This window comes from Nasonia vitripennis, unplaced genomic scaffold (genome assembly GCF_009193385.2).
Source record: "Nasonia vitripennis strain AsymCx unplaced genomic scaffold, Nvit_psr_1.1 unplaced0251, whole genome shotgun sequence".
Lineage (NCBI taxonomy): Eukaryota > Metazoa > Arthropoda > Insecta > Hymenoptera > Pteromalidae > Nasonia > Nasonia vitripennis.
This window is the reverse complement of record NW_022280030.1, coordinates 801,698-816,159: the sequence shown is the minus strand read 5'-3', so window position 1 is coordinate 816,159 and position 14,462 is coordinate 801,698. Positions and strand designations below refer to the sequence as shown.

The following is a 14,462-nucleotide window of genomic DNA, read 5'->3' as shown; positions in this document are numbered from 1 at the left end:
GCGCCTAAAGGCCCACGATGAGCTGCCTGCACTCAAGACTCGCATACTTAATGCTGAGTCCACCATCACCGAGTTGCAGGCGCAAGTCCAAGATCTCTCATCGAGGAGCCCAGCATTGCAGCAGGACAACAACAACAACAGCAACAACAGCAGCAGCGCTGCGGAAATTAGCAGCCTCCGCAGTGAGCTGGCTGAGGTCAAACGACGGCAGGAGCAGACCTCAAATAGTGTTGTTGTTATCACGGGCTTGCACTACACCCGTGAGACCTCGCTGCATCTTCTCGCGTTTGCAGCCATAAACGCACTTGACCCTACAGTCCTGCGGAGAGATATTGCATCCGTCAGGATCATGGGTAGGCTCGATGCACCCCGGAACACCGCCAGGAGTGACGGCAGATTGCCACCACTGGCCGTCACCCTCTCGTCGAGTGCACTAGCACGAGCAATCGTCGTTGCCAAAGCTCGTAAACGCAAGCTCCACACCAACGAGCTGGACGCAACCGTGATGGAGGAGGCCAAAGCTCTGAGCCCTGACCACCAAGGGCTCATAAACATCAATGAGCTACTCCCCACCGACGTCCACAAGCTGCGTTCACGGGCTAGGCTGGAAGCCAAGAGGAGGCAGGGCAGCCGAACGTTCGTCAGGGACGGGAGACTGTTCGTCCGCTGCAACGATGACAACGAGCGTGCCACCGTCATTACCACCGACGCCGAGCTGGATAATTTTTTAGGTCGGATCCCGCTCGCCGTAAACATCACTCCACAATGAAGCTGCCACACATACATTTCATCCCACCACGTCCGCCATCAAGCTCATCCGCCGTGTCTTCATCGGGTTCTAAGGTATCTCTGTCTGAAGGTCTAAGGGTCTGTCATTTTAATGCGAACTCTCTCACGGGTCACATTGAGATGATCAGGCTCTTTTTATCCACTCGCTCTTTATTCCACGTAATAGCTGTTACTGAGACCTGGCTAAGCGAGAAGGTGACATCCATCCCTTCGCTGGATGATTACCTGCTCTACAGACGAGACAGAAACAGAAACGGTGGAGGTGTGGCCCTCTATATACACAAATCTCTGACGGTTAGTGTTATTTCAACATCCGACGGTGAATGGTCCGGCAAGCCAGGCAAGCCTGAATACCTCTTTTGTGAGATATCGGCCAAGGGAGTTTCTCCCATCTTCGTGGGGGTTGTGTATCGTCCACCTCATGCTCCTTTTTTCCAAGGCTCTAACTTTATTAACGAACTAACAACTCACATGCACAACTACTCCACGAAGGTTATAATGGGGGACTTTAACTCTGACCAACTATCCTCATCTGAAGATGCCAATTTCATCAGGGCCTTCATTGATGAGAACTCCCTTTCGTCCGTTCCCTATGGTGCCACACACCATAAACGGGGTTCTGACACCTGGCTTGATCTGTGCCTAATCGACGAGCAGGATCGCCTGCAGTCATACTGGAAGACCTGACTGATACCTTTCATCAACGGACACGACCTTATCACGGCCACTCTCGACGTACAGATTCCACGCTTAGATTTTGAATGATGTCTTCCTTTAAATTCAGTGTAATAAACACAGACAAATCGCACAATATTTTAATAACTCCATGTTCGACATGATTGGATCGCATAAAGTCACATTAAATCGGGGTTTAACTCTGACAATCCTTACTAATGCAATTTTTCAGCATTGTACATTCGCCAGACAGCAACGATTACCCTATGTAAATAACATACCTGTGTAAATGCTCACTGTAAGTGCTCACACGCACTTTTTATTTTCGAAAATTTCAGAATTACCCTGTGAGGAATTTAGAGTCCCTGGCAACGATATATTACTTGAAAACAATCTAGGGATGATCTCGGAGTATATTTGCCAGTTGTCGCAAGATTATTCACTAAGTAGAATTGGACTGGTATTATGACACGGGGATTATTCTGATTAATAAATGTCAGTAATTGTATCCATACGTAATAAGCTCTTTTAGCCGTGTACTTACAATAATCTAATAAATAACTCACGCAAACAACTTGATAAAACAGTCGGCTGACACCTGGCTTGATCTGTGCCTAATCGACGAGCAGGATCGCCTGCAGTCATACTGGAAGACCTGACTGATACCTTTCATCAACGGACACGACCTTATCACGGCCACTCTCGACGTACAGATTCCACGCTACGTACCAAATACATACTCATACAGAAACTTTAAAGGAATCAGCGCTGAGAAGCTGAGAGACTTTCTTAGCGATTGTGACTGGTCATCTCTCGCCACCTCATCACTTGACGACTGCATATCTTTACTCAACGCTAACCTCACTAACGCCATCAACCACCTCGCTCCATTGCGGACTGTGACTCCAGGACGACAACGTCACCCGTGGTACACTGCGGCTCTTCGTGGCCTTGTATCCGAGAGCAATAGACTTTACAGGCGTTTCAGGGACTCCAGGCTCGAATCAGATCGACGCGTCTACAGATTAGCTAGAGACTATGCTCACAAACAAGTCGAGGAGGCCAGGCTGAATTATTACTATTCACGCCTGTCCACCTTGACTGATATTGCTGAGATCTAGAAAGAGCTGGAGAAACTTGGAATTTCTGCCACCAAGGCCCCCTTACCATCTAGATTCACCACAGATGAACTCAACACGCATTTCAGCGCGATCTCAAATGATCCGCTGGCCCCTGCTGTTGAAGATTATCTTGTTACCCTGGAAAGTCTTGACCTCCGGGAACATTTCGAATTCAAACCTATAACGGAATCGGACGTGTTGGCTGCGGTGTCGCACTTTGACACTCAGGCCAGGGGGAGCGACGGCATCCCACAGGTTGTCATCTCAAAAGCTTTGCCGGTTTTTGCTCCCTTACTAAGTCATATTTTCAACCTGTCCCTTAGCGAACCCTGTTTCCCATCTGCCTGGAAAATGTCACTTGTGCGCGCACTCAACAAAGTCAGCTCACCAACAGCCCTGACTGATTACCGTCCGATTTCACTTCTCTGCTTTCTCTCCAAGGCTCTGGAGTGGCTAGTGCATAGGCAAGTCTCAGAATACCTTGAATCAAGGCTATTACTAGATAACCTTCAAACAGGCTTCCGCACTGGTCACAGCACTCAGTCTGGCCTAATTAAGCTAACTGATGATGCCAGAGCTGGGATAAACAAAAAGAAAGTAACACTACTCCTTCTCTTTGACTTTAGCAAGGCGTTTGACACTGTGTGTCACGTCAGGCTCCTGAGAAAGCTATCCACCTTCGGCTTCTCAAAGCAAGTCATCCGCTGGTTTGCCTCCTACCTCTCTGGTAGAGAGCAGGCCGTCGTTGGTGACAATAACGAACGTTCTTCTCCTCGGCGTCTCAACATCGGCGTTCCGCAGGGGTCCGTTCTGGGTCCACTGCTGTTTGCATTGTACATCAATGACATCGGTTTCTGCCTTGATACCGATGTTTTACATCTCATCTACGCGGATGACTTGCAAATTTACAGTCAATGCCACCTCGAAGAGCTCGATTCTTTATCAAACAAGATGAGTGCCAATGCTGAGAGGATTACTGGTTGGGCTGCACAGAATAAGCTAAAACTTAATGTTGCTAAAACTAAAGCAATTGTCCTGGGCTCTCCCTACTACATAAACGCATTACCCTCAACAGCTAACACTTTCATTAACATAGGGGGTGCCCAGGTCAGCTTTGAATCTTCCGTGCGTAATCTGGGATTGGTGCTCGACTCTAAGCTTACGTGGAGGGAGGATATTACACAGGTGTGTAAGCGTGCTCACACACTAATGTACAGGCTTTACTTTTTCAGGAAAAGCACCAATCTCAGGTTGCGCAAGCACTTAGTGCAGGCCCTCCTGTTTCCTCTTATAGACTACTGTTCCCTCGTATACTGTGACCTGACGCAGGAACTTGACCTAAAACTTCAGAGGCTCGTGAATACAGGAATTCGGTACATCTATGGTGTAAGAAGAGATGAGCACATTTCCCCATACAGGCGGGAGTTGCAGTGGCTAACCACTGCCGGACGCAGGAAGTATTTCACTGTTTGTTTCCTAAGAAAAATGTTTAACACAGCCGTACCATCATACGTACTGGCATACTTTGACTTCCGCCTGACACTTCGGCCTGTTAGGGGGGAGGTGATATCTCTGGATATTCCGACATTCGCGACGGAGACGCTGAGGAACTCGTTTCATATCAGCGCCTCATACCTATGGAACAACCTACCATCTCACATTCGTAACACTACATCTGTCTCAGGTTTCAAGAGACTAGCTAAAGAGCACTTTCTTGAGCTTGAAAACACAAACACTTGAATTCGCTTGTACACATTCACTCAAACGCACACACACACACGCCTGTACACACTCACGCAAACGCACACACTCACACACTCTCGCTTGACCCATCTTCACATACTTTCACAATACACATTTTTGCTGTACTACTATTGCTGCTGTATACAATTTATCGTACAACATATTGTACGTCAAATAAATCTAATCTAATCTAATCTAATCTAATCTCTCAAATACACACACACAAGACTCCATGCAAGCAGACGAACTGCCAGCTACAGCTACTGCCACTCTCTCAATGAACCTATTATTTGTTTATACAATAAACTTTTGTATCAATTATTTTTTACCAAATCTAACAGAGACAAAAGCCTCACGGACTGCTTACTGCAGCTTCTCTGCACCATGAAGCAAAGCTTTACGGCGCTGATAAAAAGATTGTATCTTCGGCGACATGTGCGTTTCGTAGCCACAGAAAACGATGTGCGCTAATGTGCAGCACGTCATAGTATATTATAAAATACAGGGACATGAGTGAGTGGTATACAAATCATCTGAATGATGGGAATCAGACCCCCGCACCCAAGCGATGTGAAATAGGTGCTTGAACCACGTAGATAACGTTTGTAATGCAGGCCGTATGCATCGTACTTTATGCCAATTACATAAAACCAATGAAGTAACGCAGACACCGTAGCAGATTCCAGCTTTCATATAAACATATATTAGTAATGCCCTTTATCTACATTCTTAGATTTTGAATGATGTCTTCCTTTAAATTCAGTGTAATAAACACAGACAAATCGCACAATATTTTAATAACTCCATGTTCGACATGATTGGATCGCATAAAGTCACATTAAATCGGGGTTTAACTCTGACAATCCTTACTAATGCAATTTTTCAGCATTGTACATTCGCCAGACAGCAACGATTACCCTATGTAAATAACATACCTGTGTAAATGCTCACTGTAAGTGCTCACACGCACTTTTTATTTTCGAAAATTTCAGAATTACCCTGTGAGGAATTTAGAGTCCCTGGCAACGATATATTACTTGAAAACAATCTAGGGATGATCTCGGAGTATATTTGCCAGTTGTCGCAAGATTATTCACTAAGTAGAATTGGACTGGTATTATGACACGGGGATTATTCTGATTAATAAATGTCAGTAATTGTATCCATACGTAATAAGCTCTTTTAGCCGTGTACTTACAATAATCTAATAAATAACTCACGCAAACAACTTGATAAAACAGTCGGTTAAGTGAGCAGAATCACGCAGCTTCTGTCAGGAGTGGGTGCTGTAAACGACCCACGTGTCAGACATTCTGTGCCACCGTTCATTGAACAAATCAGCAAAATACTGTTTGAAACATTCGATAAGAATACTTAAGATAGCTCACACAATCTAATGCAGATCACATCCAATGTCACCAAGAAAGTTACTAAACTCCTTGCAGAATAAACAGATCTGGTAAGGACCAGATTTACCATAATAGACAAAAAATTAAAAGTCCCGGGCATAACCCTACAGTAAATTTCCCAATTAACTGATCGGTACTTCAAATCTAAAAGCATACTGAAAGCAATTCAGTTCCAAGATAATGGCATCATTCAGTATAAGTGAGTTACTGAAATTGTCACTGATGTAATCACGTATGCATCACAAGGTGCAATGCATCAGTACTTTGTTTCGCCAAGTCTGTTCATTAAATCGGCTAAATTGGTTGCGGATAGTATTGGCTATGCAACCTTTATAGGGGACGTAGAAATCGCAGAACTATCAGACTATATTTTTAGCTAAAAATAAACTAATGTACCACATAGCTATTCCTCTTCTCGATTTACAAACTTATAAATTATATAAAGCATCGGCGCTACCTGTCAAACCATACTATTTTCTGTCGCATATAACCTTCGAGTATATTTGGTAAGAATACCATTACTTCGCAATTAGCAAAAATAGTAGCACCTATATTCTTTTTTTTCAAAAAAAAAAGTAGAAAAATGCCTCACATATTATAGACCTTAATAATTTTAAACCTTATAATATCACAATTAATTATTAATGATTTAATTTACAGCGTAGCGAGCGTTAGCGAGTAAAGCATCAAACGCTAGTACCAGTGCGTGAGACTGACTATACAGCGAGCAACTTCCGATAGCGTGTGGAAGAGTGAAAGTGTGTGTCATCGTGAGAGGAAGACGTCTCGATTAACTCCTGCTACCACAGGAAAGGACGATGGCCTGTCGACCAGCGAATGGACGAGAGGACGTCGGCTCCCGCGAGTAAGCCAACATCACCAGCGCCGAGTGTGTCATGTGTGGTGCGCACCTACTGAAAACGTCGACTACAAGTAGGTAAGTCGGCTTTGCAACTTGGTGCAGCGCCACCGAGCAACAACCTTCTTGTTCGCGCGCATTCCCGTCGCGAAATACTCTCCACACCGAGCCGACGTTGACGTGACTCACCGCCTACTTGTACAAAGTTAAGTTCAGCTGCACAATGTAATTGTTTCATTTATTTTATCATATTTGGGACTTGCTTCGTTTTCTCGAGTTGTTCTCTACCGTTCCCTACATCCTTATGGCGAATAACGCCGCCTTCACGGGCATTGCAACAATCGGTTGCAACGTCAATCTGAGTGGCCGGCTCTGCACAGGAAAGTGCAGAAGGATAAAGTTTGCGAAGCAGATATCAAAGTAAACTGTGTGCAACGCAGGCAGATCACAGTCCTTGAAAGTTTTCTCCGCACCACCAAGGGATTGTGATCTGGCTAAGTATTGCCAAGTTTTCCCTCAAAAATGAGTCCCGATACAATGGATTTAAAAAATAAATCTAGAATACAACATAATACTCGGTATTAAAATAACACTGTATTTAAATTTGAAATATCTAAAATAGTTCCTTTTACAATGCATTACAAAATAACAATTTGAGAATATTTTATAGCACAATGTGGCTAAAATCCGCTGTTAAGTCACGAATAGGCAAGACTTGCGGTCTTTAGCAGTCTGTGCTATAAAATTGTATACGATACTCCTGACTTAAATGGTTCAGTTTTACATGGCGCTTAGCGCCCTCGCTACGCTCGGGTACTAACTGCGCCGTGTAAAAAAGAACCATTTAATTCACACGTATCGTAATGTACTATTATTAAATAAGATTGTATTAAAAAAAGGAATTAAATGTTGCCGATTTCTTTATTTCCAATTTTTAGATACAAAAATTGCCATATCAGTCGCGTATGAAATAAAAGTATTTATATAAACTTCTCAAAGCAATAGAAATCTTGTAACCAGATTAACCTTAATTTTTGTTTGCTCTTGCAAATGTTTCATGAAATATCCGGTCTTAAGCAAAGGAACATGAATGAAAATTATATCATAAAAATGACTATAGCGTAACACTATATTTATTTTAACATTATAAGCACTAATAATAAATATCAAAACAATGTAATGTTAAAAAAATGTTGTACCTGAGCGATTGCCCACTTCACCATAGGTCCACATGCCATACTAGCTCTGTTAACTTTCTCAAAATTATATTCTGGATTGCAAAGGTATCTACTTTTCATTTTTTCTCGGACTTCATCACTGTAATTAAATTTCACAAGTTTATTATCACTCATTAATGGTACGTTAATAGAAACTTTGCATAAAAATAATTCTTTATTCTTTGCAAAATAACTTGATCTGAGCCTCTAATTTAAATAGTTATTTACTACATGCAAAAATACCATACAAGTATTTATTAATGTTACGCTCTACCGAAAAATTTTGTATAATTGTGAAACCTATTCTTATAAATTGTTGCAACAATAAATTTTACGCTCATATAAAAAAGTGGTATGTATCATGTCTTTTTCTCTATAGATATCTAGAGCAAGACTATGCATAGAAATAAGTATACATGTATAATATAATGAAAGTGAGAATACCTATATATTGTATAATCATGTTGGTGCTACTTCACTCCTTAGCCTTCTCTCCCTATTTTATTTTTAAAATAACTAAGCTCTGACCCCCTTTTCGCAGCCTGCTTACGAATCACTTTACGCTTTTTCGTGATTTCTGCGCATTTTTAATGCAGATGTTCAATTATATTCAAGGTATTTATTTAAGGAATTTATTTAGCTAGTAATATTACAAAGTATACGTAAACAACAAATACATTAAAAAACCACAAAAGTAGACAGTTTTATCTGATCGTAGGACTGGGGTGTATACATTGTAACGGGGTGTAAATTCGGTCAACGAATAACTCGTTAGACGACTGCATCGCGTTCCCTCTCCGTGACACTGTAATTTCTCTCGGCTTTCGACATCGTGCAGCTCGCGAATTCTAAAACCCGCTCTTCTCCGTTGATTACTTGGAAAAGTACCGCGCCGAGCCCGGTGTCACTGGCGTCCGTCTGCAACACGATCTGTGATTCGAAATCTGGGCGATGAAGAATCGGTGCAGACGCTATTAGCGCTTTCACTTGTTGGAAAGCGTCTTGCTGTTCCCCACTTGTATTTTCTGCCTTTCTTCGCGACGGTCGCGAATTCTTGCAAGAATTTGCGATACCACGACGCCATTCCTAGGAAACGCCACAATGGATGCTATCTTCTCTGGATCTTGCAGAAAACCATCGTGATTAACCAGGACACCGAGGTACTTTACCTCTTCTCGGCAAAAGACACTTTTGTCCCGGTTTATCGTCAATCCAGCCGCGTTCACTCGCTGGAGCACTTTCTCGAAGTACTCGAAATGCTCTTCAAACGTCTCCGTTGCGATGATGATATCGTCGAGGTACGAGTACGCATATGGCTGGAGTTCTGGGCTGATCACTTCGTCGATCATTCGCTGGAAGGTCGCTCCAGCGTAGGCTAAACCAAACGGCATACGCGTGAATTAGAATAAACCTAGCCCAGGAACTGTAAAGGCCGTCAGAGGTCTCGCCTCCGATTTTAACGGTATTTGATGGTACGCGCTACTAAGGTCCAACGTCGATATGTACTTCGCTTTCTGCAGTTTATAAAGAATATAATCCATGTTAGGTAATAGATATGCGTCAGCCTTTGACAGCGCATTAACTTTACGGAAGTCGACACAAAAACGATATTGTCCGTTCGCCTTGCGCACCATCACTACCGGGCTTGACCAAGCACTGTCAGAGGGTTCGATGATTCCCGCAGCAAGCAACTCTTGTACTTGTTGATACATCTCCTCCTCTATTTTTGGCGACACGGGATAATACTTCTGTTTTATCGGCCTGGCCGATCCAACGTCTATCCCGTGCTCAATCAACTGCGTCCGTCCGATCGTACGGTTGGATTAAGGCAGGATGATGTCCAGCATTCTACGAATCTGCGCGTGCTCGTCGTCACTGACGTACGCGAGTCCAACCGCGGCGATATCTATCGCCCCTGCTGTAGCTATCGTAGCAACCTGAAGTTGGACGATCGTTCGCTCCTTCTTCAGATATAGGACGTTTTGATTTGGATCGTGGACTGCGCCGAACAGGCGTCGGAAATTCGTCCCAACTAGACATTCGTTGATCGCTTCAGGCATGATCGCCACCGTTACGTCGCGTTGTACACCCGCGACGTCGAATGACAAGTCCACTAATCCCACGATCGGCGACGTCTGACCATTTCCACACTGTGCTTGACGGCCATCGCGTTGTCGCAAAGATCGACCGCAGGCGCTGGCGATCTGAAGTCCTAACGACTCCATCACGGTCATAGCGGCGCCTGGGTCGTAGAGAGCCCTTACTCTGAACCCTCCGATGCCCATTTGTACCCACCAGCGAAATCATCTGAGGTTTCGCGCGAGGTATCGGCTACGCCATCCGTTACGTGCCTCTCTTTTCGGGAAGACTTCTCGCACGACAGTTCAAAAGGAGCAGTAACCTCGCAGACTCCTCCTTTTTGCTGTTTCCCTTACTCAAGGGACATTCTCGGGCAATGTGACCTTTTTCACGGCATTTGAAGCATTCTATTGACTTCTTCTGCTCTCTTTGGTCCGATTGACCGGAACTCTCGCCAGACTTCTGGCTTTTGCGCTTCGGACTAGGAGACTTGCCTCTCTCTTTCCTAGGTCCGGAGCGTCCTCGCTGAGGGGCTGACTAAGGCAGTCAGGAAAGTCAACCACTAAGGGCAGGGTGTCGGTTTGTTCCGCAAACCCCATGGCTGCCACCGGCGTTTTACCTCCAGTATTCGGCGTTTCGCCCTTAAAGGCGTATTCGGGGACGATTGCTACACCGGGCTTCGGAGGTGTTCGATACGAGGCTTCGCATGCTAGAGCGGCCTCGACTTCGACTGCTGCCTCGAGCAACTGCTCCAGAGAAATCTTTCAGCTGGAGCCCGCGTTTGAGACTAGGTAGCATATTATGGTAGATCCGATCCAGTTGCTGGCTAGTGTCTGGTCGGGGAACCATCCTCCGCATTATACCTTGCAGGTTATTCACGTACACCCGCACGCGTTCGTCAGGTGTATTCGTACCATCGCTTGATGCACTCGCAGAAATCGTCCCAGCTAGACCATTCTCCCTATTCGGAGAGCCGGTTCCGTAACCACTCGTACGCATTATCCGTCAATACTTACAATGATCCGTCAATACTTGTAATGACGCTAGCATCTGCGCATCGGACAGGTCGTCCAGCATTCTGCGTACTTCCATGCGTTGCAGGAAGTTCTCGACACTCTGTGACGAGTCCCCGGAGAACTTAATCCTCCATTTGTTCACCGCAGGACCGATGGGTCTGTTGTTCTGTCTTCGTGGCCAATCGTAGTTACTACTGACACTCGATATACTATCCGAGGAGCCATCTATTTAGCCTAGCAACGCGATCTAATCGCTTGCCGTTTGGCTTCAACTGCATACTCTCGAGGGCATCGTCCATCTCTTCTTCGTCGATGCCCAAGCACCAATTCTCGACGACCTTCTCTACTTTCTTCGTCATGTTGGTATGTCTTCTGTAACGTAAGCTGCAAAAATACAACCTTTCTACTCACACTCTTGCACACCTAAGCGCGTCGCTGTGACGTAGATTATTATGCGAAATCGAATAAAACGAAAAATCGAATTCGTATAATCGAAGCGAAATCCGTAAAAAAAATTTTAATTACGCCAGATCAGCACGAATTGCTTCTGGCACGCGCACTCGTAGCACCGCTGTGCTCTCACTTGCAACGCACAGTTTGTGCTACAAGCATATATGCACTCATACACCCAAAAAAAAAATCCGAAAAAAGACGAAAATATTTTTCGCGGAATTACGCGTATATCTCGATCTGCGAGTCGAGTGTGTTCTCTTCTTGATAAATCTTGAGGTCTTCTTGGCTGAAAACTGGGCGTTTACTATCCCGCGTCTTTCCGTGGAAGTGACTATATACCTCGCGCCCGTCGCGTTCTCATAGAATTGCCTCTTTGTAGCGCTGCAAGCGCTCGCACTCTCTCTCACACACTCGCGCCGCTGCAAGCTTCGCTCCACTATAGCGTGCGTGGACTATACTTTGCGGCTACATGCGTTAGTGTTGCCGCTTTGCTGTCTTTTGTTGTTTTATTGTTAATAATTAAACAACTTACAATTTCGCATATATGCTCTGCTTTCACACGAGACGTCACGAAAAAAATAATGCTACTCTCCATCCTAACGAAAGTGCTTTAAAATTCTCCGGACAACAAATAGAAAATTATTCGACTCGGAGAGCATACCATACTAGTGTCAACTTCAAGTTTCGCTAGTCCGAGTCGTTTAATTCTACATCGTGTGATAATATCGGCAGATATTTGTTCTCGGCCTGGCGACAAAAATCTCCGATTATAATTCACAGACTTCTCGTGTGAATTGCGTTCGAATTATTCGTATACGCCGCACGAATAAATTCGAACGCCGCTCAAATCCACCTGATTTGAGCGCGACGTAAACAACACGGGGATGCTAGTGTTTACGTCGCTCGCGCGACCTTCTGAAATTCGCAACGGTTTCTCGCTCGCGCCGAAAATCGCGAAAATTACAATATTTTTCGCGTATTTCGTAGGTATTTCGCGGGCGGACTCCTCTCCGCCCGCGAAATACGTCCGTTGTATGCAGCTATATCAGCTGCTTTTGTTTTGCTGGGTCTACGCGCCACCTGGCGCGTGCTCGGCTGCTCAACTGCGTTAGATAGGTACTAATAAATAACGCCCGCGGAGGCGGCGGTATTCGCAGGAAGGAACAGGAATCGGATGTAAGCGAGCGAGGTTTAGAAATGACCACAAATCACGTAAAATAATAAGACTATGGTTATATTTACTAGTAGCGAAATAAACGTGAATTTACAATAATGAAATAATAATACGCCAACAGCTTTGCGACTCGCCGTAACGCCAGAATAATCGCGCTCGCACGCGTATATTGTCGTGAAGGTCGCGCGCGCCGGATTACTCTCGCATGGGTGATACACACTCGCACATACACTCTCTCCCATGCAGTGCGCGTCACACAAACCTTCTCTCTCTCGTCGACGACGTTCCTAATCCTGGACAGGCTGCGAGACTTGGCCACTGCGCTGGACCGTTAGGCAGGAGGATCAGGATTACCCGGACTCCGCGTCGCACTCACACAAGGTACAATTCGATCCACTGGACACAGCACAGCACATGATATCACGAAAGTTTTTGAATTGTACGAGCGAAGTCCTGTGTTTACCTTCCGAAGGCTGAGAGCTATTTGAGCGCGTACCTGAAGGATTAGCCCGCGCGCTCGCTCTCTCTCTCTCTATCTCTTTCGCGCCTATTGTCGAATTCGCACGTGTTTTATTATCGCGCGTGTGAATCTACGCTGTTTCGGCGCGGCGGAGCGGTACTCATACCGCTACGAGTTAGCCTCGGTGCTCAACTCGTTACAATATATATATATATTTTTAATTTTTTGAATTCCTTATATCTCTAAAACAATGTAGTCAAATGCTTCAAAATTTTATTTGGTGATTCACCATAAAAAAGCTATCTGCTGCTAAGATTATATATATATATATAATTATAAATTTATATATAATTTTTTATGGTGAATCACCAAATAAAATTTTGAAGCATTTTTGAAAAAACGCAAAATAGTGTTTTTCAAAAATCAAAAAATGGCCATAAAAGAATATAGTTGAGAAAATAAAAAATAACTGTTTTTCTCGAATTCAGAATTCAAAAATATATATGCATGTCAAATTTTATTGATATTGACGGAGTTGTTCCAGAAATATTACTCACACTCCATACGGACATTTTCAAAAAACACTTGATTTGAACTTCTAACACACCAAAAGTATTTTCTAGAAGTTTTGAAGCAAGACAATATACAAACTTAAAATTAGAACTTAAAACTATTTATATACTACTATTATTATACATTTACATTAGTTGTTGAAATAAAATTAGTTGCGCACGCGCCGCAATAACAAGTTTATAATTTTAAACTCTCACAGTTACATTTTATCGGAGCTTTTATTACTCTCTTTCGGGAGTATTTTTCCATATCCAATGCTTTCAGATCACTTGGGAGCGCATTAAAAATAGTGATTGCTTTCATGTAGCTATTTTTATTACTAATTCTTTTGTTTGCTCTAGGTATAGTAATACTTTTGTTTCTAGTAACACTATCTGATGCTAAATATTTGTCTTTAAGATTATGGTCATGTCAATTCAGAGATTCTAGGGTGAAAAGTTGTCCTATATTTAATGGATTTTCATTCACTAGAAAATTATTTTTATTGACAATTCTTAAAATTTTGTTCTAAAGTTATTGTAATTTGTCTCGATAATTTCTATAGGCTCCACCCTAAGCGATAATATCATAGCTCATAACGCGATGAAAGAATGCGTAATAGATAATTCAGAGTGTCTCCGTAAGATGTATTTAGAAATTTTATAAAAAATATACACTAGGTATTTAGGTTTCTCAATTATATATTGAATGTGGCTGTCCCGCTTTAGATTGCTGTCAAAGACAATTCCTAGATATTTAATATTATCTACTCTAGTTACATTTTTATCAAGAATGTTGACATTTATTTGAGCTGACACACTTCCCATGATTCCCAAATGTGTGTGTCCGTATATATATATATATATATATATATATACAGGGTGTCCCATTTTAATTTACCACCACCTAAAACAG

General features: G+C 43.4%; 1 protein-coding gene across 8 annotated transcripts in view; it reads right to left on the bottom strand.

Annotated features, from left to right (window-relative positions):
• Positions 1-14,462, bottom strand: part of LOC100116365 (dynein heavy chain, cytoplasmic) — a 631,875-nt gene that overhangs the window by 156,081 nt on the left and 461,332 nt on the right. For all 8 annotated transcript variants that reach the window (XR_004228365.2, XR_004228366.2, XM_031933441.2 and 5 more), the window contains one exon: positions 7,796-7,913. Coding sequence is in view for 6 of the 8 variants with exons in the window: in XM_031933441.2 (XP_031789301.2) it covers positions 7,796-7,913 (118 nt within the window). In the remaining 2 variants the exon portion in view is untranslated. The remainder of the gene's footprint in view (positions 1-7,795; positions 7,914-14,462) is intronic.